This window comes from Ascaphus truei, chromosome 6 (assembly GCF_040206685.1).
Source record: "Ascaphus truei isolate aAscTru1 chromosome 6, aAscTru1.hap1, whole genome shotgun sequence".
Taxonomy (NCBI): domain Eukaryota; kingdom Metazoa; phylum Chordata; class Amphibia; order Anura; family Ascaphidae; genus Ascaphus; species Ascaphus truei.
In genome coordinates this window covers 79,298,627-79,325,258 of record NC_134488.1, presented here as the reverse complement: position 1 = coordinate 79,325,258, position 26,632 = coordinate 79,298,627, and the positions used below count along the sequence as shown (strand labels likewise).

Sequence of the window (26,632 nt, the reverse complement as noted above, 5' to 3'; positions counted from 1 at the left end):
CACTATGTGACAAACAACATAGGAGATAAGATAGAACCCTGTGGCGCTCCACACGAGAGGGGAACTAGTGCAGAAGAGTACACTCCTGAAGATGCTCTATGTGATATGCCAGTGATAAAAGATCTGAACCAGCTGAGAACTGTGCCCCAAGTCCACAGAAATCCTTTAGAACTGTGCCCCCCAGTCCACTAAAATCCCGGGGTTCACAGTATCAAATGTTGCACAGAGGTCAATGAGTACTAATATTGAACAGTCACTTCTATTTTTCTCCACCAGGATATGATTAAGCACATGAACTTCTGCTTCAGTACTATGCCTTCTTCTGAATCCTGACTGGAATGGGTCATAAATATCATGGGTTGATAGACGGGTTTCCAATTGAGTTGCAACCACTTTCTCAATAACCTTCCCTAGAAAAGGAAAGTTTGATCTAGGCTTTTTTAGAAGAGGTCTGATGACTGCTTCCTTCAGCGTTTCTGGAAAGATCCCCATCTGCAAAGAGCACAGGACTATTTTGGCAAACATTGGGCTGGTTATATCAACACAGCCAATCGGGCGTGGGTCCAAATAATAGGTAGTGGGACACAACCCCTGATTATTTGCACAATATACAGGCATACCCCACATTAACGTACGCAATGGGACCGGAGCATGTATGTAAAGCGAAAATGTACTTAAAGTGAAGCACTCCCTTTTTCCCACTTATTGATGCATGTACTGTACTGCAATCGTCATACACGGGCATAACTGATGTAATTAACGCATTTGTAACGGGCTCTATAGTCTCCCCGCTTGTGCACAGCTTCGGTACAGGTAGGGAGCCGGTATTGCTGTTCGGGACATGCTGATAGGCGCATGCGTGAACTGCCGTTTGCCTATTGGGCGACATGTACTTACTCGCGAGTGTACTTAAAGTGAGTGTCCTTAAAGCGGGGTATGCCTGTATAGAGCTAAACTGTGTGTTGCCATGTACTTTTCCTTCAATTCCATGTTTTGGCACTTTTTAAATTCTCCCTTAGTTTGAACAAACTGTATTTCTCTCTCAAAAATATTTTTTTTAAGTTGGCAACCATGAACGGTGCTTTAAAAATAGATTTGGATGAATACTTTTTTGGGATTTAAATATGGAAAAAAGTGCACAGATTGGAACCAAAATAAGAGTAACAGGACTGTGGAGTCTTACAACAGGCTACCCACAAAAAAAAGGCTTTTGCCCTGCTAGAAGGTGGCTCCAGGGCAGCTTCTTGACAAGTTAAATAGCAGTTCCTCCTGCCTTTTTTTTGCCCTGAGTTCCCTAGGTTCTTCTTACCTGTGAAGTCACCGGGCTTAAATATTGAAGGGAAACAAAATGACTGCCACATCTCAGGCCTATCTGAAGCTACAACATCATTGGTCATGGCTGCCTATTGGATGGCCATTTGCAATCCAGGAAGTAAAAAACGGTAATTTCACTAATAAGCATATCAGGAATCGGGGGTCCCTGGACCTTAAAATAGTGCTATTCAGCTCTGGAGGACCCCACTGGTTCCGATCCGTAAAAATAAGATGGTGATTAGAGTGGATTGCTCCTTGTAATCCTTTAAACCACCCATTTATCATTCATTTTAAAATCTTAAATCTAGCACATGCTGTTGTGTAATATATCTTGTATGGGGGGGCTCCTGGTGGTAAGACAGCAGTGGCCCTGGTCCAGAGACATTCTGGTTCAGTTAAATTAAATAAATTAAAGGTGAAATAAATAATCAAAAGACAAAAATGCCTAGGGTTACATCTAACTTGACATATTATATACATACTTATCTGTATAGCTTCTCATAAGCAATGGTCATTTACAGTAGTTCAATTCTTTGACCAAAGTATTTTTTTTTCAACTTTTTTACTATTTTTCAAAAAATAAGAGAGGGGAGAGGGATACAAAAATAAAAAGTGTAGGAAGGGGTAGGGGTAGGTGAAGATACATCCACAATGGTCTCCTCGCAGGGATCATACAGTCAGTTGTCAATACACTACCGACACACTTTATTGAAGTGTGGTCGGTACCGCAAGCCGGGAAATCTCCCGGCTTGCTAGTGGCCGCCCCTCGGCGTGCCGCGCGTCATAGACGCGCGGTCACGCGTCATCGGGAGCGTGCGCCCCCTGCACGCGTGTCCAGGGGCTCCCCGAGGGACAGCGGCAGGGGGTTCCGGGGGACCCGGCGGACCCGGCAGCGGTAGGGAGAGCGCCCCGATCGGAGGGCGCTCTTCCGCTGCTTCGGCGCGCGCCCGTCACACTCGGGCGCGCGCCAGGCTACTGCTGCGGCACAGAACGGGCAAATGCTCGAATAAACTGTGCCGCAGCAGTATACAATATACTGTACAATACAATATACCTTATACACTTTTTCGTAATAAAATTACTAACAATCTAGTTAATAGTCAACTCTGGGTTCGGAGCCTAAATCAAATTTGGGTTTTGCCATACATAGGTCGCCCAGGGGTCCCAGGTTGTCAGAAAATTATTAAAGCTATCATAGATTAAACTAGTAAGTCTCTCCACTGTCATAACAAGATTCATTTTATGGATTACAGTTGTAATTGGTGGGGAGTCATTCTGCTTCCAATATTTTGCAATCATTGATTTTGCTGCTGACAGAATTTGTATTATCAGATAGTCTACCTTCCTTTCAAGACCCTCCATAGGTTTTAATAAAAGCCCCGTTTCCATATCCCATATCAGGTCCAAACCTAGTACTCCTTTTATCAATCTTCTAATTCTACCACAAAAAAGAATAATCGTGGGACATGATTATTGCATGATTGGGGCTTGTTAAGCCTACAGCCACATCACGGTACGGCCCATCTGTAGGTCCTGACACTGCTGCACCCGCTAAAATCTCTCCGAACCTCTCTAATGGCGGGAGAGCTGTCTTTAATAGACTGGTCATTCACAGGTGCTTAGCAAGTGCCGCAATAAAAAAGCTGGAATGGGTGAGCTTGGAAACGGAGGAGGGATCACTAACCTCCAAGTTGTTTTACCAACTGAGCTTACAGGGGCTGTGTGTGTTTGTTCATTTCATCTGGTAAAGCAACTTGGAGGTTTCACCCATGGCCAAGGCTGGCTATATCTGTACGTTTCAGCATAAAGAGCCGACGAATAAAGTTGATATAATACCTTATACTTTGTTGTGGTACCATACACATTATTTATGAAATACTGTATGATTAGATTACATACAGTATGCTGAGAAGACCTAATAAAAAAATAAGCTGCAATATTAGTGCCTTTTAAGTAGGTAAACCTGGTTCAAATTCCTGATCGCGACTTGTACCCTTAAAATGCTATGTACAGCTATGCATTCAGTGCCACACTTTATAATAATACTGTATACTATAATTAAGAATTCCAGTTTTAGGTTTTAAACAAAAAACATAGCAAAAACACCACCATTACACTTCATTTTACACTTTCTGTTTAAACCGATAAAAAGGGAAATGATGCATCTCTTTCTATTGAGTTCCATCTCTTGTAGCAGCCCAAAAATTAAAACTGAAAACCGAAATCCCTAATTATAATATATTATTGATGTTTACTGAAGAAGGTGACAGAACAGTTTCAATAAAGATCATCTGTGGAAATGCGTAACTGAAGAGCAGTACTCTATTTTAACAGGACCTGTACAGGGGCTCAATAAGAATACATTTTCACACATGAAAGCCATTGGATTTTCATACATTTAGCAGTCAAGTATTAAGACTTGAGCATAAGCATGGTATGAGAATGTTATAAAGATGTAACACTATAACAGCAGAGGCTTAAGATATATTGGGATATGTCTGTAGTTGTCTTATCTTTACATCTTGGGCAACAAAAAGATCAACATTATCGAGGACAGACATGCACATCTACCTCCAGTTCAACCCATTTTAGATTTAACAATTGATGTGCTCAAATCTCTCATAAAAAGCTTTATTTTATTGAGGATACTTATTATTTGGATTTCTAGAGAGGCAGGGGGTCGACATCTATCTAATTCCTTTATGTTGGATACTTTGAATAAACAAAGGGGATCATTGATCCTAGCTGTAAAATTGGAACAAAACAGATGCAAAAACACTGCACCAGACGTATCAATGTTGAAAATCCAATTTTAATGGGAGACGTTGATGAAGGATCCCCTTATCTCCAAAAACAGACGTTACAGCTACAGTATGTGCTTGATACAGCAGCACTGAGATTATTGTGCATGTGATTGAGAGGTTACCTTGGACATTTCACTGTGTGCTGCTAAAGTTATTTTTGGAAGGTAGTATATTGTATATGTTAATATCATAAAGTCTGCTTTTTTGAATTGTGATACATTTGTATTGGATGTAACTGAGCTACTTGTATTGTGAATTAAGACAATTTCACAGCACCAATATACAGTATCTAAAAGCAGCAACCGCCCCCACCCAACCCCCCCGAAAAATAAATCAAGTATTTATTTTTACTTTTTATGAACCAAAGTGTCTCCCAGAGCTGAACTGTGGCAAGAAAAGCTCCTGGGACCCCCAATTTGCTGAGATCATTACATTTTTAACTTTTCCTAGTACTTTCAAGAAAATAGGATAAAACATTATTGTTCTCCTAGTCCAAAGCTTATATGAAAATTATTGTCTTAATTGCTGGCTCATATGGCTTTGGCTTCCCAGTGTTGAAATTGGCAGATAGATGTTATTTTCAACCTTAATTGATATGTTATTGCTATAAATCTACTAATAAACTAATCTGGAGATTTGTGAATGTGGGAGTGTGCAAGTTGATAGGTATAGATATTGGTTATGTTTTATGGGCATACTTGGTGGGTCAAATGGTCCTTCTCTGCCATCTATATTTCTATTCCAAAGAAGTTGTTTCAGAAGTTAGACCATTGGTGGGCAACAGGGAGGCTGGGGGCCTAAGGCCGCGATTGGCTGAACCGCGCACGTGATCTGGCCGTTGCGCATCAAAGACAAAATTCTTTGTCTTCTCCAGAATCGGTCGCCCTCTCTATGGGCAGCATCATGAGGGTGCATACATTTGATCTGGTGGCGCTCGGCATCGAGTGTGCGCACACGCCAATATAATCACAGCCTAAGGCTATGGCCTTAGTGACATGCGCACTTCAGGGCTGCTGGCAGAGCATGCACCAGTTTCTGTGGTACTAGGGTTGCGATGGGACGCGCTTCATAGCAGAGCAGGGGGAGCAGAGAGAAGATTTTTGCTGGGGGCGTGGCCATGACATCAAGCGGCTGGTTCGCCCTCATTGGCTGAACCGCTGCCGTAATGTGGCCAATTCTCGGCCTCTGCGCCAAAAGACAAAAATCTTACTGGGGCCGGCCCCATAGAGGGATGTGCCTTGTGTGCGTGTGCGCCACAGCAGCCACTGGGGACGTACCCTTAGGCAGCCTCTGAGGCTTTACTGCAGCCCTCAACTACTGGCGACCACTACAGCCAGCTCTCCCTCTCTTCCCAGTGCAGAGTGTGGATGTTGCTGATGTTGATCATAGCTTCTTCCCACTTTCTCAGTTTCCTAATGACAGTGCTAATCACTACTGAAGTTCTCAGTGTAAGGAAAGGAAAGTAATGGGACCCGTTATCAGCATGCCTGCATTAAACAGCTGACTGGCAGGGAGAAGCTCCTATATGTATTGTGGGGCCTTTTGGATTGCTTATGGCCCTTGAGGCATATCATCTTGCCTAGCACCGAGTTTTTTTTGCTACAATCGCCGAGACTTTTACTGACCATATGGAAAACAAGCAGCCTTGTGTTGTTTTAACTTTTAAACATTTAATGATAGGCTAAATAATAGAGGCACTAAAATAACCAAAGTATGATAATGCATAAAAACTCCCACTGATTTTATAAGCAATCCACTAGCAGTCATATATTTAAGCAGCAAAACGTGAAATCATGGGGTTTAAAAAAAAAAAAATCAGTTGTGTAGTATTGGATAATAGTGATTTTTTTTTAAAGATTCTACTACATGCCATTTTTGAGTCTTAAAGCATCGTTTGATTTCTATAGCAGGCTTTAGCCACCGCCCAAGCAGTGCAAGATCTTTGCAACACTTTCCTATTTGTGATAATTTGCCAATTAGCCAATGTTCCCAGCAGTTTGAGCTGGAAACTGTAACAATAGTCAATGTTACCTTAGTAATATGATAGATTGTAGCTGCTGAGTTACACTAACTGAAGGATTGATTGAAACTGAGAGGCGGCCATTATGTTAGGCACACAATCAGGATTTTTACAGATTTCTTACAGGCGCACCAAACGATTGCCAGCTTAGGTAAGAATGTACGTAAAATTATACATTGTCACATGCTTTACATGTACAAATAAGAAAAAAAAGAAAAGTAGTGTGAATGTAGTATTGCTGCTTTAAGAGGGCATGCTGTATGTTACACTTCATAAATGTTCCAGTTTAATGACAAAACATTGCTGATTTAAATAATTTCATTGTTTTTCTGAGTGTCTCCTTAGTGTAAATGAAATAAGCAGTCAAAGTATGTGTGAATACACTTCTGCAAATAAGTTTGTTTATTAAAAAGGAGCATGCAATTTTTTCTTTAGATGAAATCAGTATGTTTAATGTAGATCAAAATGTACAAAATAATGGAAACCATGCATTTGTAATCCTGCACATGAAACGGCACAGTGCATCCATTGTCCTACTGTGAGCTGATACAGTATGTGTTAGGGATTAAACAAACTAAATGCTCTGCACTGCAGCTTCCAGGCAAGACTTTAAAGGCAAAGTCATTATTGTTGTGTCTTTAGTGATGAATATCATTGTGTTGGTAGGGTAAGATTGGGAAGTACAGAATTTACTGTTGGCATCAAGTAGTGCGTGACGTTTTAGAGCAAACAGGAAAAAAGTGAGGACTATATGGCTGGAGGGCCAAGTGATGTTTATGTGCCATGAGGCCACATGTTTTTATATTTTTAATGAAGAAAGTGATGGCAGACACTCAGATACCATGTTCTCTCTTTCAGCGGCCTGCAGTTCTGGCATTTGTTTCAATGGAGGAAACTGTGCGGAAGGGTCCTCCCAGCTCTGTCATTGCCCCTCGGGCTTCCAGGGGCCCCGCTGCCAGTATGGTAGGTAGAAAAGATTTCACACTTTCATTTGCCCCAACATAAAGTCCAAATAATCATCATGCAAGTGTAAAAAAAAAGAACAAAAATATTGGTTTTGTTTTGGGTGAATGTTGATGTTGACCCTTGGTGGTATTAATTCTTAGTGACATAGCTCATTGTTTACTAGTTTATTGGCTTATGTAAAGAATAACATTTGTTTTAAACAGATACACGCATGTTTTTACATTATTTCCAAACGCAAAACACGTCAGTTTTTACTAATATGCAATGTTGATTTTGATTCATAGTAAAAAATAAAAAAAAGATACATTTGTATTACAAAAGGCATTTCTTAGGACATGAGAGAGGAAAAAAGGACACACAGGACACCACACAAACAACGTAATAAAGTTTAATTCAGCATATTACAGTACAATCACAAGCTTAATGTACTTAAGGACTTCACAGGTAATAAAAACACACCGGTATATACCAAGGATTCATAGGCCAGTCGACTACCACTCACATCATTTACCAGCAAGAAAACCTGTATCCAGACTGCGCCAAAGCTTTTGAGCAGATAGTGTTCATTTAAACTGGGAGCAGGGCCGCCAATAGAAATCATGGGGCCCAGGACAAAATAAAGGAGCAGCCCTCACTCCCTTAATTCCCTCATTAAACCACCCTCCCCTCGGCGCACTAGGGGTCTCTGAGGGTGGGGGGGGGGAATGAGATATGGGCATGGGGTGTTGGGTAGGGTAGGGAAGGACATAAGGGCCTGGAGGAGGTGAGGAGGAAGGGGGAGATTGAAAGGGAGTGGGGGGAAGAGAGGGGGAGAGAAAGGGGTGTAAAGAGAGAGTTGACAGGAGGACGGAGAGGGAGCAGAGTGGGGGGGTAAGAGAGAGAGAGAGAGGGGGAAGAGAAAGACAGACAGTTGGAGGAGAGCAATGTAGGGGGAGAGGAGAGGGAGGGGGAGAGAGAGGGAGGGAGGCGGAGAGGAGCTCACTGCCTACCTGCTGCCCTGGTGGATTGAGAGGGACATGTTACAGGCCTGTGGAGGGGGCATGTAGAGCTGCTTGCTGGAGGGTGCTCATGGAGGTGCCTATCAGGGGAGCCTTCCTTCCACCTACCTGCACCATGCTGTATCAGACAGGCACTCCCATGGTCAGCCTCCAGCAGGCCCCCTCTGCAACACCTTCTGCAGGGTTTGCTGGCAGTGAGCCGGGCTCCTTTAATCACCGGGCCAATCAATAGCCTCGGCTGTCTTCCCCTGTCAGCGGCCCTGTCTAGGAGTTGCCAAATGTATTAATAGACCATTATATGCATTGTCCATAAAACAATAGTTATAATATAAACAGTGTCTACAAATAAATTAAGAATAACAGAAAATATAAACCAACTATAATTATCTCATAACATTTGCCTCATCAATTAGTTAAAGAAGGGCTGAAATACATTTTCTCATTAGGATGTATTCGATACATAGGCTGGGATTGATCAAGAAGCGATGCAGGGTATCGCACCCGGATCCTGCGGTAATTGCCATTGACTTGTGATACCCTGCAACATGGGAGTTTGATTAATCCAGGCCATAGTTTATAGTTTAAAAATCCAATAGGATTCTTGTCTGGAAAACTGTCTCGCAGCACTTCCTAATAAGGAACTAAATGCACAAGAAGAACAAAGCAATTAAATCATACATTGCAATCTAAACGTCCATAATATGGGATCACTGTGGCACTTATCAATATTTATGGAATTCTTAATAAATCTCTTTATTTTCTTAATTCTTTATTGAAGATAGTAGCACAGGTCTTGCTCCTCTCCAGACTGGGTTACTCAAATTCTCTGTTGATGGGTTTCCAAAAACATAATATCAAAGCCATGCAGTTGGTGGAAAGTGCCACTACCTGTCTAACAGCAGCCATGCAAGGAGAGATCACATCTCGGCAGTATTACATGATCTGCACTGGTTCTGGGGAGCAAAGAGTTCATTTTAAGATCTTGACCCTTACATTTAAGGCTTTCCATGGACTATACACCCTTACCTTCAGAACTGCCTGATCAGTAACACCCCCCAATCAGGCTTTCAGATCTGCCATCGCCCCTCAACTGATTGAGCCTCAATTTATGGTCAATAAAGCTGGAGGAAGAGCTTTTTCAAGAACCCCAAAACTGTGGAATAAACTCCCTGCTGTAAGAAATCGGGAAACTTTAATTTCATTCAGAAAGGAATTGAAACCCTTCCTTTATAAACAAAACATTGCAAACATAGCCTAATACGCTGGTAGCCAGCTTTTCGGATCCCATTACTTTTCCCGCCCCTTTGTTGGTCTTCCTCGTCGTTCCCCTATATGTTTTCTTTCGGTAGGTCCTGGTTGTAGTTTCCTGCACACGCTCCCTAAGTTCCTACACGCGCTCTAGTACTGAGTTTCTTGGTGAGTATCGCATTCAAATTTTTTTTGAAGTGAAACTTCTTTAGCAGCACCTATGAGATGAAAAAAATTCTCTGGCAGTAAATGGACTGCATGGTGACGGATGTAACGTCACTGCTGGCAGAAGAGGCCACCAGCAACGTCAGCTTCCAACACCAGCAGTCACCTGAGAGGAGGAAGGCAGCGCAGGGACGGAACACACACACACTGCCGTTTCCATACCTCCGCCGGGGGAGGCGGGGAAGAAAGTGGGGGCTGCTCCGTGGCCGGGGGACTTAGACCCCCCTGGGTCTCTGTACCTCCGCCGGGAGGGAGTGAATGGGGGCCGCTCTGGGCCCGGGGGACTCCGACAGACCCCCTCCATGTCCGCAGCTCTGCCAGGGGGGAGGAGAGACGGGGGGCTGGCTCAGTGCACCAGCGCACCAGCATCAGGACACAGAGAAAAACACACACCACACAGAGAGAGATACCACACAGTGAGAGAGAGACACACACACTGACTGACGCACACACACTGACACACACTGACTGACACACACACAAGGACTTCACAGTTACTATAAATATAGAAGTGCAAATAGCTCAAACACACATTCTAAGTCAAACGTTACTGTGTTTTGGCACTGAAATTGTGTTTTTATTTTTAATAACATCACCATTACAAATACAATTTCTGTGACAAAACAGTGACAAAAGACAAAGAAGGTTCACTTAAAATGAGCGTGCTCAACACACACACACTTAAAAAAAAAAATAAGAACGCCTTCCCGGAAGATATGTAATGAGAGAGCATCTCTCACCGTTCACTCCATATAAATCCAGGATAATCAGTGATCTATTCCCAGTGGTGAACAAGATAAGTAATAAATCATGGGCTATCCATCCATAGTGAACCAGTTGGTACTCATGACCTCCCACAGTTAGATCAGTGTCTTCCACATCACTTCAGCATTCAAATCCAGTTGATTCCCACGTCTGGGAGTCTCCCAGTTGTGCTGCCTGAAAGGAGAACTGGAGACACAAAGAAAATTGGAGCAGTAGTGCACAACCAATAAAAGAGAAATAAGTGCAAGAAATTAATTTGAAAAATATTATTTTTATTTAGTTATGATTAAACGGAGGCAGGAAAAAAACCTCCATCGTGTTTTGCGACTACGGCACTTTATCAAGGAGTGGCTACAAATCACAGAATTTACAGATTTATACCAACAAACAGGAAAATGCATCAATCAGAATAACGTAATACGTACATCATCAAAAAACGTACTTAACAGAATAACAACAGATGTCAACAGTGAGATGTCTTTGCTGTGAAGTTTGAGTCATTTCCGTCCTGTCCAGGACCTTTCTCAAAATATCAAAGCCTGTGACCAAACCGAATCAAATATATAGCCTCCGCCAAGAAACGTTAAAAAACCCATGCCTATGTGAATGTGTGGCGTTGCCAGGTAACCACGATGTAAACAGGAAGTGAATCAAAACACCCTTACCATTTAAACATTAAAATATACCAGAACCAACAAATTAAAAAATTCAATATGAAACAAATATGACACAAAACAGGTACAATATTTGCAAAAATGGGACTAAGAAGCTTACACAAAATAGTTCTAGCTATTAAACAGTAAGGGAATACAAATATGGTATACTAGTATCATTATAAAGTAAAGTCAACTGGTTGGATAAATATAACAATATAACTAGGGATTCCAGTTTTCGTGTGTTTATTTTTTTGTAAAATCAAGTTTATTTAATTATTTTTAATGTTTTTCCAAATGAAAAAAAAAATGTGTTTTTCAGTGTTTATAAAGTATTGAACATCAAAAAATTGCAAAACAGTATAATTCTGTGGTTAGCGGTTTTCATTTGCTTTACCATTCATACACACATCAAATAGCATTGATATCAGCTGTCATGGTAACGGGGTTGGTATGCTGGGCACAGGGCTTCAAATACTAGTTCAGTGTTATAGGGCAAGGGGTTCTCCTTCTGCTCCTTCCCGTGGCTCTCCGCCGCCTCTTCTCACATGGCCAATAGCACCACGTAAGTGCGCTCTGCCAATCAAAATCCTCGGCAGCTAATTTAAATGTCTTAATTTTCTGGTCTTTATCGGTTTTAACCCCCAATGATTGGTGAGTGGTGTTTTATCATGTTTTTTTTTGTTGTTAAAACCAAATAACAGAAGCCATAAATATAACATACGGTCTGACTAAGTGGCAACAAAAAGGTAACAGGATAAAACATGTTGCCGGTGTTTATATCAGTTCATCACACAGTATTCAAACAGGACAGATAATTATCAATAACTGGGATACATTAAATGTTATTCAATAATAAGAGACACTGCCTGAAATAAGAAATAGATCCCTTGGCTACTCAAAGTAAGACTTAATTAGTGTTAATGGGCTGGACCTCTTTGTAGTATACCATTAGGAAGTCAGTATAATTATAACACAATTACAAATGGAATATAGAGACAACATTAAATTAAACCCCTTCTAAAAATATGCACATTCAAGTGTCATACAGTACACGTGCAAACATAGAAAATGCATATCAAAGGCAATGCCTAAATAGTATAGTCCCTATAATTGTCAACAAATATAGGTAAACGTAAGATCCATCTTTTACGATCCATGGCCACATGGCTGTTCAGTGCACACTCAAGTGTAAGTCAAGCGTGCAAACAGGGCAATATATAGTTGGTGAAAGGTTATCCCACAAGTGCTGCCAATTTTAATAATCTGTTAAATTAATATTTTTTTTATTCCTTTATATTAATGTATATATTTGTTGTAATTATTCATAATTATTAGTTACATGGGTGAATATGGGCATTTAATTATTTGTGTGTGTGTATGTATATAAAAAAATGTATACACCACCACCCAGCGTAGCAGAAATGGCATACCCACCCCTATCTCACTTAGGGGCAGGGGTAGATGGGCTGTGTGTGTGTGTGTACGTACCATTACATTTTAAGTTATGGTGGGTGAAAAAGGCAACAAAAAACCTCCACGTTAGCATATAGCCAATAAAGAATATCACATGTCTTAGACAGGTCTGCAACCCTGCCTTCCAACCATTATCACCTAGCATACAGTGCTCCCACTGCAGCAAGGGATTTTGGGAAATTACATGCAAATGAGCACACAATGTGTCACCTTTTGCCTGGAATATCCATACACATGGAGCCCATTTAAGCAGATGCATCACCGTTCACACAGCTTTTAAGCACAGCATGGGACTAGCAAAGCAAGTCAAACCACTCACAGATATGTTTCAACCTTGATGGGTATCATCAGTGTGAGGTTGGTTTACACTTGCTTTGCAATATTTCTAGGCTGGATAAGTTTACCATTACATTTTAAGTTATGGTGGGTGAAAAAGGCAACAAAAAACGGCGGAGTATATATATATACAGCTGTCTGTGGGTGGGTTTTCTGGCTATGCACCTTAACCCTGGCTGTGCTCAAAGCTGTGACCATGCAGCAAGCATAAGCCTATAGGGAACCATGTTAAAAATGGTTTTTGAAGCAAAAAGTAGCACTGTGTGCTCATTTGCATGTCATTTCCCAGAATCCCTTGCTGCAGTGGAAGTGCTGTGTGCTGGGTGATAATGGTGAAAGGCGGGGTTGCAGACCTGCCTAAGACATGCAGATGAGCATACAGTTGTATTTACATTTGTGTGTATATATATATATATATATATATATATATATATATATATATATATATAATATATATATAAACTGATGTCTATATATGACCCTCTTAATTGTTTTTATTTGACACTGTCCCTTCTGATGGTCTCAGGGGTTCTATGCCAGGGGCCATTAATCTGGTGATTTCGGGGAGAGAGTTATGGGGCATTTTATACTCTCTGCTTAAATTAGAAATTAAATAATGCTCTCTTGTCTGCTGGCCGTAAAGGTGTCTATCAGGGGAAAGGATGACAAATGGGGGATAGCCTGCACCCACCCAGGCGTGTCAGATATCTGGGTTCTTTCTCAGAGATGAAAAAGATTGTTTACTATAAGAGTTTATATCTAAAACTCAAAAATCAGATCTGCGGCTAAGTGTGTGTGGATCTCGTCATTTTTCTTCATAACCCCTTGAAGAACGTATTACAAGACTTTTGCTGGTAACGTACAGTATAGGTTTTCTGTTTTACTCTTATTTTATTTATAAACTGCCTGATCCTATACTGTATGTTAATGTGTAACTTTTTCCTGTAACAAGCACTGTACGCTTTTTTTTAACATTAAATCTAAAATGGAATAATTATAGTCTTTGGGCTCTAATTGAACATGTCATTCTTGGAAAGATATTCTTGTGAGGAAAAACACATTACCCAGGTCTTCACATCGGTGTGGGTGTATGCTCAGACAATATATCGTTTTGTGGTGGTATTTTTGATGCTACATGGGTGTTTTGTCTGACGGACGACTGCAAAATCTGTAGTTAATGTACATTTCTGAGAAAAATATCAAGACCACTATTTTCAATAAAGATTCCCAGCTGGACATTTTCTTAGGGGGGGGGGGTGTTGGGGGGTGTAAGAGACAAGTTTCCCATGTCTAAATTCCTTGAGGTATGTAACTTCAGAAAATATATACTTACTTGCATGGGGGTATTTTTTTTATGGTAGAGGCTAACAGTCTTGCACGTGTGTGTGTGTTATGAATTGAATGCAAAGTCTGAAGTGAATGGTATTTTTCATAGACATTTCATATAAATTTCAGGTGTGAACAGTCTTGGCGATTTAGGGTCTATATTGGCCATAAAGTATATACACTGGCATACCCCGCATTAACGTACGCAATGGGACCGTAGCATGTATGTAAAGCGAAAATGTACTTAAAGTTAAGCACTGCCTTTTTCCTACTTATCGATGCATGTACTGCACTGCAATCATCATATACGTGCATAACTGATGTAAATAACGCATGTGTAACAGGCTCTATAGTCTCCCCACTTGTGCAAAGCTTCGGTACAGGTAGGAAGCCGGTATTGCTGTTCAGGACGTGCTTTCAGGCGCATACGTGAGGTGCCGTTTGCCTATTGGGCGATTATGTCCTTACTCGCGAGTGTACTTAAAGTGAGTGTACTTAAACCGGGGTATGTCTGTACATCAAATACAAATCTCGTATTAATGTAGTCAGGGACAATACAATCTAGTATACATTTTAATGATAGGATGACATCTGTTTGAGAAATATGAGACAATATGAATAAAATAAGTATTTATTTTTTTACATTTTTTTCATATATATGAAAAAATATTTTGGTCACATGATATGTAATCAATTCAAGATAGGCACAGATGATAAGCTCAATTTATGCTGAAACAAACAATGCATTGTTTACATGGGTGCATAGAATGTCCCTCACAAGTATTATGGTTAAGCAATTGTATAGCAATATTGTGTTTGCTCATGCAGGTGGCAACTATGCTTGGCAGCTGAAGTGTTAATTCCTTTGTAGTCATCAAAATTAAATAAATGAAAATCTGTGAGATTGTTTTCCAGATATAACAAACCAACATTAAACACAATTATAGGAGAATTATTTTTCATTTAAATTTACATTTCAATTTGATAGTATCAAATGGACATGAAAATGGAAAACAGTAGTTTGCATTTATATATAATTTTATTCATATTGTGAGCATGCTGTCAAAAAGCATAGCACTGAAAACACAGAAACATTTTATTCAGGTTTACATCTTCTATTTATGTTTCCATGTCATATTTCCGTGTACCGTCACCAGTCTCCTCAAGGTTAGTCGAAAAGGACCGTGCAATATAATTTTATATCTGAAACACAAGGGAACAGAGTGACCATCTATTTGTAAATCCATGAAGTTTATGGTCTCAACCGAGTATTGTAGCATTAGCAAACTATTACTTTGACTAGTTCAATTAACGTTAGACTTTCGTTGTGTTAACTTGGAAAGTTATTGCTTCACTGTAGCCCTGAACCACCATTAAGGGAAATCTGGAACAAGTTACTCCAGGAGTGCCCAGCGCTTATGTGGCTGTATTTAAAATACAGTAGTTTTTTTTTTTTTAAAGTTGTGATATTAAAGCCCTTCCTCCAAAGCATTTTTTATTCCCCCCCACCCTTTTTTTTGTTTTGTTACACCATTGAAACCCAGAGGAGACTAGTTTGTTTTTGTGGGGGGGATGGACGGGGGGGGGGGGGGGGGGGGGGTGGGAGGGGAGCAGGGAGGAAGGAGGGGACTGTTGCTTTCATATAATAATGTTTATTGTTTTAATCTGGTTTTGTGCATGCTTGCATTTACACTGAATTATCTGTAGCCATGCTGTAAAATGGACTGCAGTTTCCTGTTCTGCTGGCAGTAAGGCCTGGTAAGTTATGGGAATGCCAGCAGTAATCATGGAGGTTTGCCCTCACACCCTGGTGAGGTGCCCTATGTGTGGATGGGAGTGGCTACATACTCTGAGTCCACCATTAGTGACATCAGAGATGTGCCTGCCTCCTGAGAGATATAAGGCACAGCACTGCTCAAAGTTAGTGTGTTGGAGTAAGGAGCAGGTCTGCGTTGAGACCTGGGGATAGAGGGAGCTAGTGCTGTAATTAGTGGCCCTATGCTGATAAATCAGCATCTAGTTGTTAACGCCATACTGTGTCCAGGGACCTGGAACAGGGGTGATCCCCTGAGGGGAGAGGGGATCCCACTCCATTGGGAGGGTGTACCTTTGAAGGGATCACGTGCCGAGATGTGCGGCTGAGTCAATCACTGCGAGGGGCAGCTAGCCCATACCACAACTACAATAAAGATGCTCAAGTTCAACAAATCCTTGCTGTGTGGGTGTGAAGTTCTTGCACAGGAGGAGGCACCACAGAGGAGTTCCTCATCAGTCACATCTTCCTGCGGACGCAGAGATCCTGATGAGGTGGAGGCGCTGCACTGGATATAGGTATGACTCATGCACACTACCTCAGCTGCCTGTCTGGGTTGGCAATCCCCAAACAACATCATGCGGGAGACTCAGGAGTCCTGTTGCCAACAGGTGCACCACCAGACACGACCATGTAATGGAGACTGGTTAGACCACAGGGGCCAATGTGAGATTGGGTGGGTCAGGCTAGGCCAGAAAATCCGTTACATTTGGAGGCGCTGCTGAGATACCTGTCAACAGGACAGGCTTTTGCTAGGCACACTGGGAAACAGGGAGAGTGTATGCTGCCACTTTGTGCTGTGTTGGGACGGACCTAGGGGTAGTCAGGGGGCTGATGGAGTATTGTCAGCTCGCAGGGATGACCTAGGGGCTTGAGAAGAGTTGGAGGTCTGGAGAGGGACTATAGCTGTCCTAGTCACCTTGAGGTAGTGCTAGTGGTAGGATGCCTGAAGGGATAGCCTGTTAACGAGGTCAGGAATTCTGGACAGGGTCTGTGCTAGGCTAGCCAACAGTAGGTAGACGCCCAAGTACTGCATGGAAGAGCCAGAGTACTCTAGCTCATTCCAGACCACTTACCGAAGGGAGCACAGACTGTGAGGAAGGAGATACGGCAGACACTGAGAGAGTGATGAACGAATAGGTGATTGGTGCGCAGCTAATAATTAGTGAAACACAATAAACAATATGCAGTGCACAGTGATATTATAATCAGAATAATTCAACCTTGAATGTGGGAAGATCACATATAGTGCATCTGCAGCCATTCTTGGGGGTGTCCCAACACCCTTGAAACTATGGAAAAGACAGACAAACAAGGCGCACAACGCACATAGTGAAGTAAAATTAAAAATCAAATTTACTCATAAAAAGATATAAGTTCTGCGTACATCAATATAATAAAAATGTGCAGTTGGTAATTGGGTATACCACACCAGTAGACAGCTACGAACGGCACTCCTCACTCGATTGTAGGGTGCAGGGGATCAGTAGTCATCTGATGTCAAGCCTGGTGGTTGTAGAAGCCGTCTCCCTCTCACTCAAGACGGGGCAGGTTTCAGTCTTCACTACCAGATGGTCCTGCAGCATCGATCCGCATCGGCATGTAGCAGCCTCCACTGGTATCCGCACACAAGCACGTTTGTCACGTGCCGCTTCTCCTCTACGGAGCGCCCGATAGTGACGTCACAGTCCGGTCGCACTCTCCTACGAGACGCCTGCAGGGGCTCGCTTCGTACGGTGTAGTGAAGGATGTACTAGGAAATGAGGGTGTCATTGTTCATTTCCTAGTACCCTCATGTTGGTGTAAACACTCTGTGCAAGTGTTCCCCCGATTCCCGCAAGACTCGGTGCAGAAATCATCTGTCCAAGAAGCGGCGTGTATCCTTCACTACACCGCACGTAGCGAGCCCCTGCAGGCGCCTCGTAGGAGAGTGCGACCGGACTGTGACGTCACTATCGGCCGCTTCCCTGGGAGACCGCGTGGAGCAAGTGCAGAAAATTCTGCAGATTCTGGATTTACAGAAAGTTGGCCAGGAGTGGCGCCAACGGGAAAACCCCACCCTGCTGGGGGGTATGGCGCGAAACCTGAAGCCGCGAGTTCATGGACAATGACTGGCTCAGCCCCAGTGCTGGGTCACCCGATCAACCTGTGGGACCTCCCCCTAATCTCAACCAGGTGGAGTGGTTTCCAATTATGCCCAGTGGGAGCGGATTCAGCTGAGCGAGGAGCTGGTGAGCCAGCCGCGCCCTTACAGAAAGTAGTTCCTGTAATTAGTGCTGCCGGTGGAGAAAAAGACAAAGAGGCTGATAAAATTTGGCCGGGGATGGCGCCAAATAAGGAGTGGTGCTCGGGTGTGAAAAGTACAGCATTAATCCCAGGACATCCTATAAAGTTGTGGGACCCGCCCCTAATCTCGACTAGTGGGGGTGGCTTCCAGCTTTGTCAGATGAGGGTGGAGCTAGTCAAGGGAGTGGTTGGCAACTCAACCCCTGCTTGTCAGTCACGCGGAGCCAGTACACTCAACATACCACTGCTGCGAGTACCTCCTACCGTGACTATGGCCTGCAAGCAAGGAGAAAATACAATTGTCTCCACCCAGCCCTATTCGGCGCCAGGAGGCTTCCTGGTGATACGGGTGGCGGGCACCAAGACAGTGGCGTGCCTCTGCTTGCAGTGCAAACTACCTGGTGGTACCGTGGGTACAGCGGCACGCTGCCCGCAATGTGGCCTCCAGTACTTGTGGCCTATGCCCACGTTTGTGCCCATCCAGGCCGTCGAAGCAGTGAGGGATGCGGCTATGCTGTCAGCCGAGCACCCCTTTGCGCTATGGAGGGAAGCTGCGGATCCCGGAGAATGGGGATCGGGGACGGTTGCCAAAACCGAGCCCGAGGAGAAAGAAGCTAGCGGTGAGTATACCGGCCGAGAAACTAAGTGGCGGTCACCCCGACCGGTGACCTCAAGCAAGGTGGAAGTGGATTCCTCGGACGAGGAACCCATGCTGTCGTCAGGTGTGGTGATTCGGCAACCATCAACCTCTTGCGGCGGTAACGGGAGAAAAGTGCCACTTACCAAGGCTGTCGGTGAAAGGAGCCGGGTGTCACCAGTGCCGCGAAAGACCAAGAGACGGAGTCCTTCGATTCCAGGGACCGGCGGGTCCAGTGGTGAGGGTCGATCCACACCCACACCCCGGAGCGGTAAGAGCAGTCCTTGTTCTTACCTGGCTCTGACGGCGACATCGGAGGAGGAAAGGCGTTACCAGGCCCAGGCGGTGCGGCCGAACCAAGCGGAACTTCTGGATGTCGTGGTGGAGGAAGAGGTCCCGCTTGGGGACCCATCCCAAGATGGCGGAGCGTCCAGCCTCGTCGATGACGTCACTTCCGGCGGGCGTGGCAGAACAGCCGGAGAGACGACTACGCATCACGGATCGGGCATTGCTTCCCGATCGCCCGGTCCTAAGAAGAGTGGGCAGGCGGCGAGAAAGGAGAGCGGTGAGACCCGACCAGCGGAGAGCCCTTGCAGTAACTCTGGACAATGCAGTGGTAGAGAGCGGGTCGGAACCCCGCAGATACCCACCGTCCGCCCTTATGCCCAACCCCACGCCTTAGCTAAAGCCCCAGTCCCGGTCACGTTTTCCCGGGGGTCCACGTCAAGTTTGGGAATGTTACGCCGGTGCTGCCCGCAGACCAGACCCGTCCCCTGTGCTGAGGTGGGACGTAGGGATACACACACCCACAGCAAAGGGAGCGTGTCCGGAGTGTGGTGTTATTGTTGCCAGGCCAGGTATAGTAGTGAAGACAATACTTGCCGGTACCGGTAGTAGAGAAGGAGTAGTTATTGACGTTGCCAAGGTCAGGGATGCCAGAAGTCACGAAGTCCAAGTAGAGCCAAAGTCGAGAGCCAGAGGGGGTAGTCGTCCAATCCGCGTCAATACCTGAGGAGTCACTGAGGGAATAGTCAAATGCTTCCATACAGAACTATGTCGAGCGACGAGTGATGGGAAGCACAGGCATAATAAAGCTGGGCAGGCCAATGGGAAAAGGAGGCAGGCCTGGAGGACTGCAAGGAGTCCTCCCTGATAGGAGAGAGGTGTTACAGCCCAGCTGAGTGTAATCATTGATTTGCCTTGAACTGTGTGATGCTTGGGGGCGACGCCTCGCTGCAGAAGCAGTGGTTAAAAGTGCTCTGTTAGGCGTGTGCTCTGTAAACTGAGAATGCATGCACATAACGTCTGGGGCTGGCGTGCGTGTAGGAGGGCGTGGGCGCGCCCGGCGCTGAGCAGAGGAATCGCCGAGGGGAGTGATCCTGCGACGGCGGCAGGGGCGAGGAGCCGTGGAGACCGGTAAGGCAGGATTATTTTGTGTGTCCAGGGACTCCTTGCGGAGAGGGAGTGCTCTGTGTGGGAAGCGAGGAGAACGCCGATTCCTGACAGTACCCCCCTCTTCAGGAACGGCCTCAGGACGGTCCAAGAACGGTTTCTCTGGAAAAAAATTCCTGAAGGACTTAAGAAGGGCCGGGGCATGAATGTCCTTTGAAGGTACCCAGGATCTCTCTTCAGGACCAAAGCCCTTCTACTGCACCAAGAACTGAAGCTGACCCCTGGATAGGCGAGAATCCAAAAGAGAGTGAACTTCATATTCCTCGTTATTTTGTACAGTAATGGGATCCGGTCTACGATTCTGATCCGGAAAGAAGTGACTGGAGATAAATGGTTTTAAGAGGGATACATGGAAGACATTGGGAATCTTCATATTGGGTGGTAGTTGGAGCCGGAATGCCACAGGATTGATTTGTTCACAAATAGGGAAGGGACCGAGGAACTTAGGTGCCAGTTTAGGAGATGGTACCTTGAGGTGGATATTCCTAGAGGAGAGCCATACCAAATCCCCTGGTTTGTAACTGGGCGCCGAACGACGACGACGATCGGCCTGTAGTTTCGATCTGCGGGAGGAGTTGAGAAGGGTAGACTGAATCCTGGACCATATGTTTGGAGGGAAGAAATGCGTTTATCTACGGCTGGTACTCCAGAAGGAATGTTGGGGATGGGAAGACAGGGAGGGTGGAACCCATAATTTATAAAGAAGGGAGACTCCCGGGTGGACTCGTTTTTTGCAGAATTGACGGCATACTCTGCCCAAGAGAGGAGTTCAGCCCATCATCCTGGAAATCGGATATAAAACATCTCGGGTACTTCTCCAGGGATTGATTGATTCTCTCCGTTTGTCCATTGACTGAGGATGATAGGCGGAAGAGAAGGAAGAAGAGATGCCCAATCTCTTTGTGAAAGCTCTCCAAAATTTGGATACGGACTGAGAACCTCTGTCAGAAACAATGGACGAAGGAATCCCATGAATCCGGAAAATCTGCTCCGTAAAGATATCAGCAAGGGCGGGGGAGGTGGGTAATCCTTTAAGTGGAATGAAATGGGACATCTTCGAGAACCTGTCCACGACCACCAAGATAGTGTTCATTCCTCTGGACCTGGGCAACTCCACGATGAAGTCCAGAGAAATGTGGGACCAGGGGCGGTCAGGAACTGGAAGGGGTAACAGAAAACCCTGAGGCTTTTGACGGTGAGTCTTGCTTTGAGCGCACGTGGGGCATGCGCGGGTAAATTCCAGAATATCTTGAGACATCCTTGGCCAGCAGAAATTCCGACGAATGAGATCAGTAGTCTTCTTAAAACCTGGATGACCTGCAGATTTAGAGGAGTGACCCCAAGACAGGACTTCTGGAACAAATTTGGATGGTACAAAGAGTTTGTTGTCGGGAACGACCAAGTCCTTGGGAATGTGTTTCTGGGAGAGCAAAATCTTGTCAAGATTCTTGAAAGTAGACGTGGCGAGAATCCTCTCATGTGGAAGGATAGTCTCCAACGATTCCTCTGGCCTCTCCTCAGAAGAATGTATTCGGGAGAGTGCGTCTGCCTTTACGTTCTTGGTCCCGGGGATATAGGACAGGTGAAAATCGAATTGAGAAAAAAAAAGAGCCCAACGAGCCTGTCGTGGACCAAGGCGTCGAGCATTCTCTATGTAAAGAAGGTTCTTGTGGTCCGTGAGAATAGTAAACGGCTCTTTCGACCCCTCCAGCACGTGTCTCCACTCTTGAAGAGCCATCTTCACGGCCAGAAGTTCCCTGTTACCCACGTCATAGTTCCTCTCGGCAGACGAGAATTTCTTGGAAAAATATGCACAGGGATGTAACTTATCTTGGGACGTGGGTCTCTGAGACAGAACGGCACCAGCACCGCAATCAGAAGCGTCGACCTCCAGTACAAAGGGAAGTTCAATGTCGGGATGACGGAGAATAGGTGCGGATATAAAGGCTTCCTTGAGTGTCTCGAAGGCGGAGATGGCCTCGGATGACCAAGCAGAAGGATCAGCTCCTTTTTTGGTGAGCGCAGTAAGGGGTGCCACAATGGTGGAAAAACTCCGTATAAACTTACAATAATAATTAGCGAAGCCTAAAAAACGTTGTATGGCCTTGAGAGAATGGGGTCTTGGCCATTCAGTGACCGCTTGAAGTTTACCGGAGTCCATCATAAACCCCTCATCTGAAATGATAGATCCCCGGAACGGAGTAGAAGTCGTATGAAAGGTGCACTTCTCCAGTTTAGCGTATAAATGGTGTTCATGGAGACGGGAAAGGACGTAGGAGGTATGGCGTATATGGTCCTGGAGATCTTTGGAAAAAATCAGGATATCATCCAAGTATACAATAACAAAAATATTGAGTACCTTACGAAAGACGTCGTTGATGAAACCCTGGAAGACAGCGGGAGCATTACATAAGCCGAAAGGCATTACCAGATATTCGTAGTGTCCACTACGCGTGTTGAAGGCCGTCTTCCATTCAACCCCCTTCCTGATGCGCACCAGGTTATAGGCACCACGTAGATCCAACTTAGAAAAAATCTTGGCCCCCTGTAATTTATCGAACAGTTCGGTAATAAGGGGAAGGGGGTAACGATTTTTAATAGTGATGTGGTTTAAACCCCTGTAGTCGATGCAAGGCCTCAACGACCCATCTTTTTTCGTGACGAAGAAAAACCCAGCCCCTGCTGGGGAATTGGAGTGACGAATAAAGCCTTTCTTGAGATTCTCCTGGATATATTCATCCATAGCGTGAGATTCTGGTAACGACAAGGGGTAGGTCTTGGTCTTGGGTAGGGAGTAACCAGGAACTAGATCGATTGGACAATCGTAAGTCCTGTGTGGCGGCAAGAGGTCTGACTGAACCTTATTGAAAACGTCCCGGAATTGATGGTAAACGGAAGGTAGAATAACTTTGGGAACAGAGGTATTGGCCAGCAGTTGATGAGTCTCGTCTGACCTCGGCCTCCAGGAAATGGGAGCGGAGGAAGTCCAGTCAATGAGAGGATTGTTGAGCTGTAGCCAAGGAAGACCAAGGGTGATGGGTATCCCAGGAGCGTGAATGGCATCGAGAACTAAGGTCTCCTTGTGTAGATGTGAAGACAGAAGCAAGGGAGCCGTCTCTAAGGAGATGTGGGCCGGGGTAAGAGGACGTCCATCGATACCGACGAGTGCAATGGGAACCTTCTTTCTCACTAGTGGTATGAGGTTAACCCTGGCGAATTCTAGATCCACGAAGTTTCCTCCAGCTCCTGAGTCAATGAAAGCGGCGGTAGAAGTCTTGAACTTATCGCCTGAAAGGAAGACTGGAAATATAAGTTTCTTAGGGAGTTCACCTTTAAGAAGGGGACGTGGAGACATTACACCCAGAGAGAGCCCCTCTGTACTCACTGGGTGTTTCCGTTTCCCGGACACAATGGACACTCCCGAACCCGATGTTCCATGGATCCGCAGTAGAAACACAATCCCCCGGCGTGGCGGAACTGCCGTATCGGTGTGCGGATGCGTTGTACCCCCAATTGCATTGGCTCTGGCAACTCCAGTGCAGGACGAAGAGGTGTGGTAGCACAGGAGGGAGCAGGAGTGCTGCTGAAAGTACTGGAGAACGGAACTTGAAAGTTATGGAAGCGAGCGCGCTGACGCTCTGAGCGGCGTACCTGGATGCGTTGATCCACTCGGATGGCCAAATCAATCAGGACCTCCAGTTGATCCGGCCTTGATTGGCGAGAGAGTTCGTCCTTGATGGGATCTGCCAGGCCTTGCCAGAATACGGAGACGAGAGCCTCTTGTCCCCAGTTAGTCTCGGCTGCTAGAGTCCGGAATTCCACAGCATACTGCGTCACCGTTCGCCGTCCCTGCGTGATCTGGAGGAGAGAAACAGATGCCATCTCCCGACGAGCGGGGGAATCGAATACCCATTGAAACTCGGCTTTAAATGCTGGGTAATCTTGGGTAAGGTCAGAACGTCGCTCCCAAACCGGGGAAGCCCAAGCCAGAAGGCTGCCAGTGAGGAGGATATAAATGTAGGCTACTTTCTTGCAATCAGTATTGTAGAGATGGGGGGCCATTTCAAACTGCACCTCAGACTGGTTTAGGAAACCCCTACAATCTTGCGGTTCACCTACATAAGGCTTGGGAGGAGGAATCCTTACATCTGAGCTGCTAACTGCGCTTGCAGAGTGGGGGCTTACATCTGGCGGGGTCGCGGTCGGTACCCTGTCTGAGAGTACTGCGACCTGGCGTGTAAGTGCCACAATTTGATCCGCCATGGCCTGGTTATGCTGAAGCAGATTAGAGAGAAACTGCTGTAGTTCGGTCTGGTCTGCGTCTTGTAGGCTCGACATAATGTTACGCCGGTGCTGCCCGCAGACCAGACCCGTCCTCTGTGCTGAGGTGGGACGTAGGGATACACGCACCCGCAGCAAAGGGAGCGTGTCCGGAGTGTGGTGTTATTGTTGCCAGGCCAGGTATAGTAGTGAAGACAATACTTGCCGGTACCGGTAGTAGAGAAGGAGTAGTTATTGACGTTGCCAAGGTCAGGGATTCCAGAAGTCACGAAGTCCAAGTAGAGCCAAAGTCGAGAGCCAGAGGGGGTAGTCGTCCAATCCGCATCAATACCTGAGGAGTCACTGAGAGAATAGTCAAATGCTTCCATACAGAACTATGTCGAGCGACGAGTGATGGGAAGCACAGGCATAATAAAGCTGGGCAGGCCAATGGGAAAAGAAGGCAGGCCTGGAGGACTGCAAGGAGTCCTCCCTGATAGGAGAGAGGTGTTACAGTCCAGCTGAGTGTAATCATTGATTTGCCTTGAACTGTGTGATGCTTGGGGGTGACGCCTCGCTGCAGAAGCAGTGGTTAAAAGTGCTCTGTTAGGCGTGTGCTCTGTAAACTGAGAATGCATGCACATAACGTCTGGGGCTGGCGTGCGTGTAGGAGGGCGTGAGCGCGCCCGGCGCTGAGCAGAGGAATCGCTGAGGGGAGTGATACCGCGACGGTGGCAGGGGCGAGGAGCCGTGGAGACCGGTAAGGCAGGATTATTTTGTGTGTCCACGGACTCCTTGCGGAGAGGCAGTGCTTTGTGTGGGAAGCGAGGAGAACGCCGATTCCTGACAGGGAATGTCCGGAGAGTCCCAGGGTACCTCCGGAAAACGGACAGGGGAGAGACTGGGGAGTTTAACATCAGATGACGGGTCGTTGGGTGGGGGTTATTCGCGGGAAGTGTCAATTTCTAGCGGGTGCCCTAGCGTGGTGAGCGTAACACTAGAGAACAGGCCCAAACGTGTGGGGCGGCCTAATTCCCGATCTACCAGGACATCTGGGGTGTCCTCCTGGGGAGAGCAAGAGGAAGGGGACTCCATAGAATCTGCCCCTGAAGAGTTTAGGGAGACCCGGTGGTGGGCCCCCTTATTCGAGGGTTATGTGGGTTGGTTGGACCTTACTCGGTTCCTGCTAGAGAGGGAGGATGTGGTTGACTACTGGTGGGCTCGTGGGGAGTTTACTGCAGAAGAGCGGAAAAGGGAAATGCAGGAGCGGTGGTACCAGATCCGCCACCATAACATAGAGCCCATGGGTTCCAGTAGATTAACGGATCCGGTAGAACCGGATGAGCCCCTATCGTGGGTGTTACCCGGAAAGGCGGGCAATGCTAAGTTGACCCGTGTCAGTAGGGCGGAGAGGGCCATTATCACCAAGTATAAAAATTCCCATGGCTTGGAATATCCGTATGTCCCTGAACCTCTCATGCAGGAAATTGAGGACAACAGGGATAGGTGGTTGCGTGAAACCATAGAGTTATATATGGTGAACAAGGGTGGCGCCATTACTGGGCGCAAGGACGAAGAGAGAATTGCGCAGCTTATGCGGATATGGAGCATAGGGCGGAACATCTATAAGCACAAGGTTGTATATAGGCCAGAAAATGGGCTACCGGGTGAGTACTGCATCATGGTCCTGGATATGGGGGGACGGGAACTTAAGAAGCCCGACCCACGTCACTATTACTAGGAGGTACAGGACAGATGTAGCGCGAGTTAGTGCCTGCTGGTCAGGGCGTGCCTGGTGAGATACTCTTTGCTGATAATGCAATTGTTATAACCAATTATGTGTGTCACTTTACAGTGTTTCCCCAAGAAGGTACATAAATTTAGGTCCCAGACGGGCCATTGGGATTCACCAGGGGGAGAATGTAGCCATGCTGTAAAATGGACTGCAGTTTCCTGTTCTGCTGGCAGTATGGCCTGGTAAGTTATGGGAATGCCAGCAGTAATCATGGAGGTTTGCCCTCACACCTTGGTGAGGTGCCCTATGTGTGGATGG

General features: G+C 45.5%; 1 protein-coding gene across 1 annotated transcript in view; it reads left to right on the top strand.

The window, feature by feature from the left end:
• The window catches only part of MEGF6 (multiple EGF like domains 6), a 426,398-nt gene that overhangs the window by 129,546 nt on the left and 270,220 nt on the right, over window positions 1-26,632 (top strand). The window contains exon 4 of the mRNA XM_075604901.1: window positions 6,997-7,101. Coding sequence (XP_075461016.1) covers window positions 6,997-7,101 — 105 coding nt within the window. The remainder of the gene's footprint in view (window positions 1-6,996; window positions 7,102-26,632) is intronic.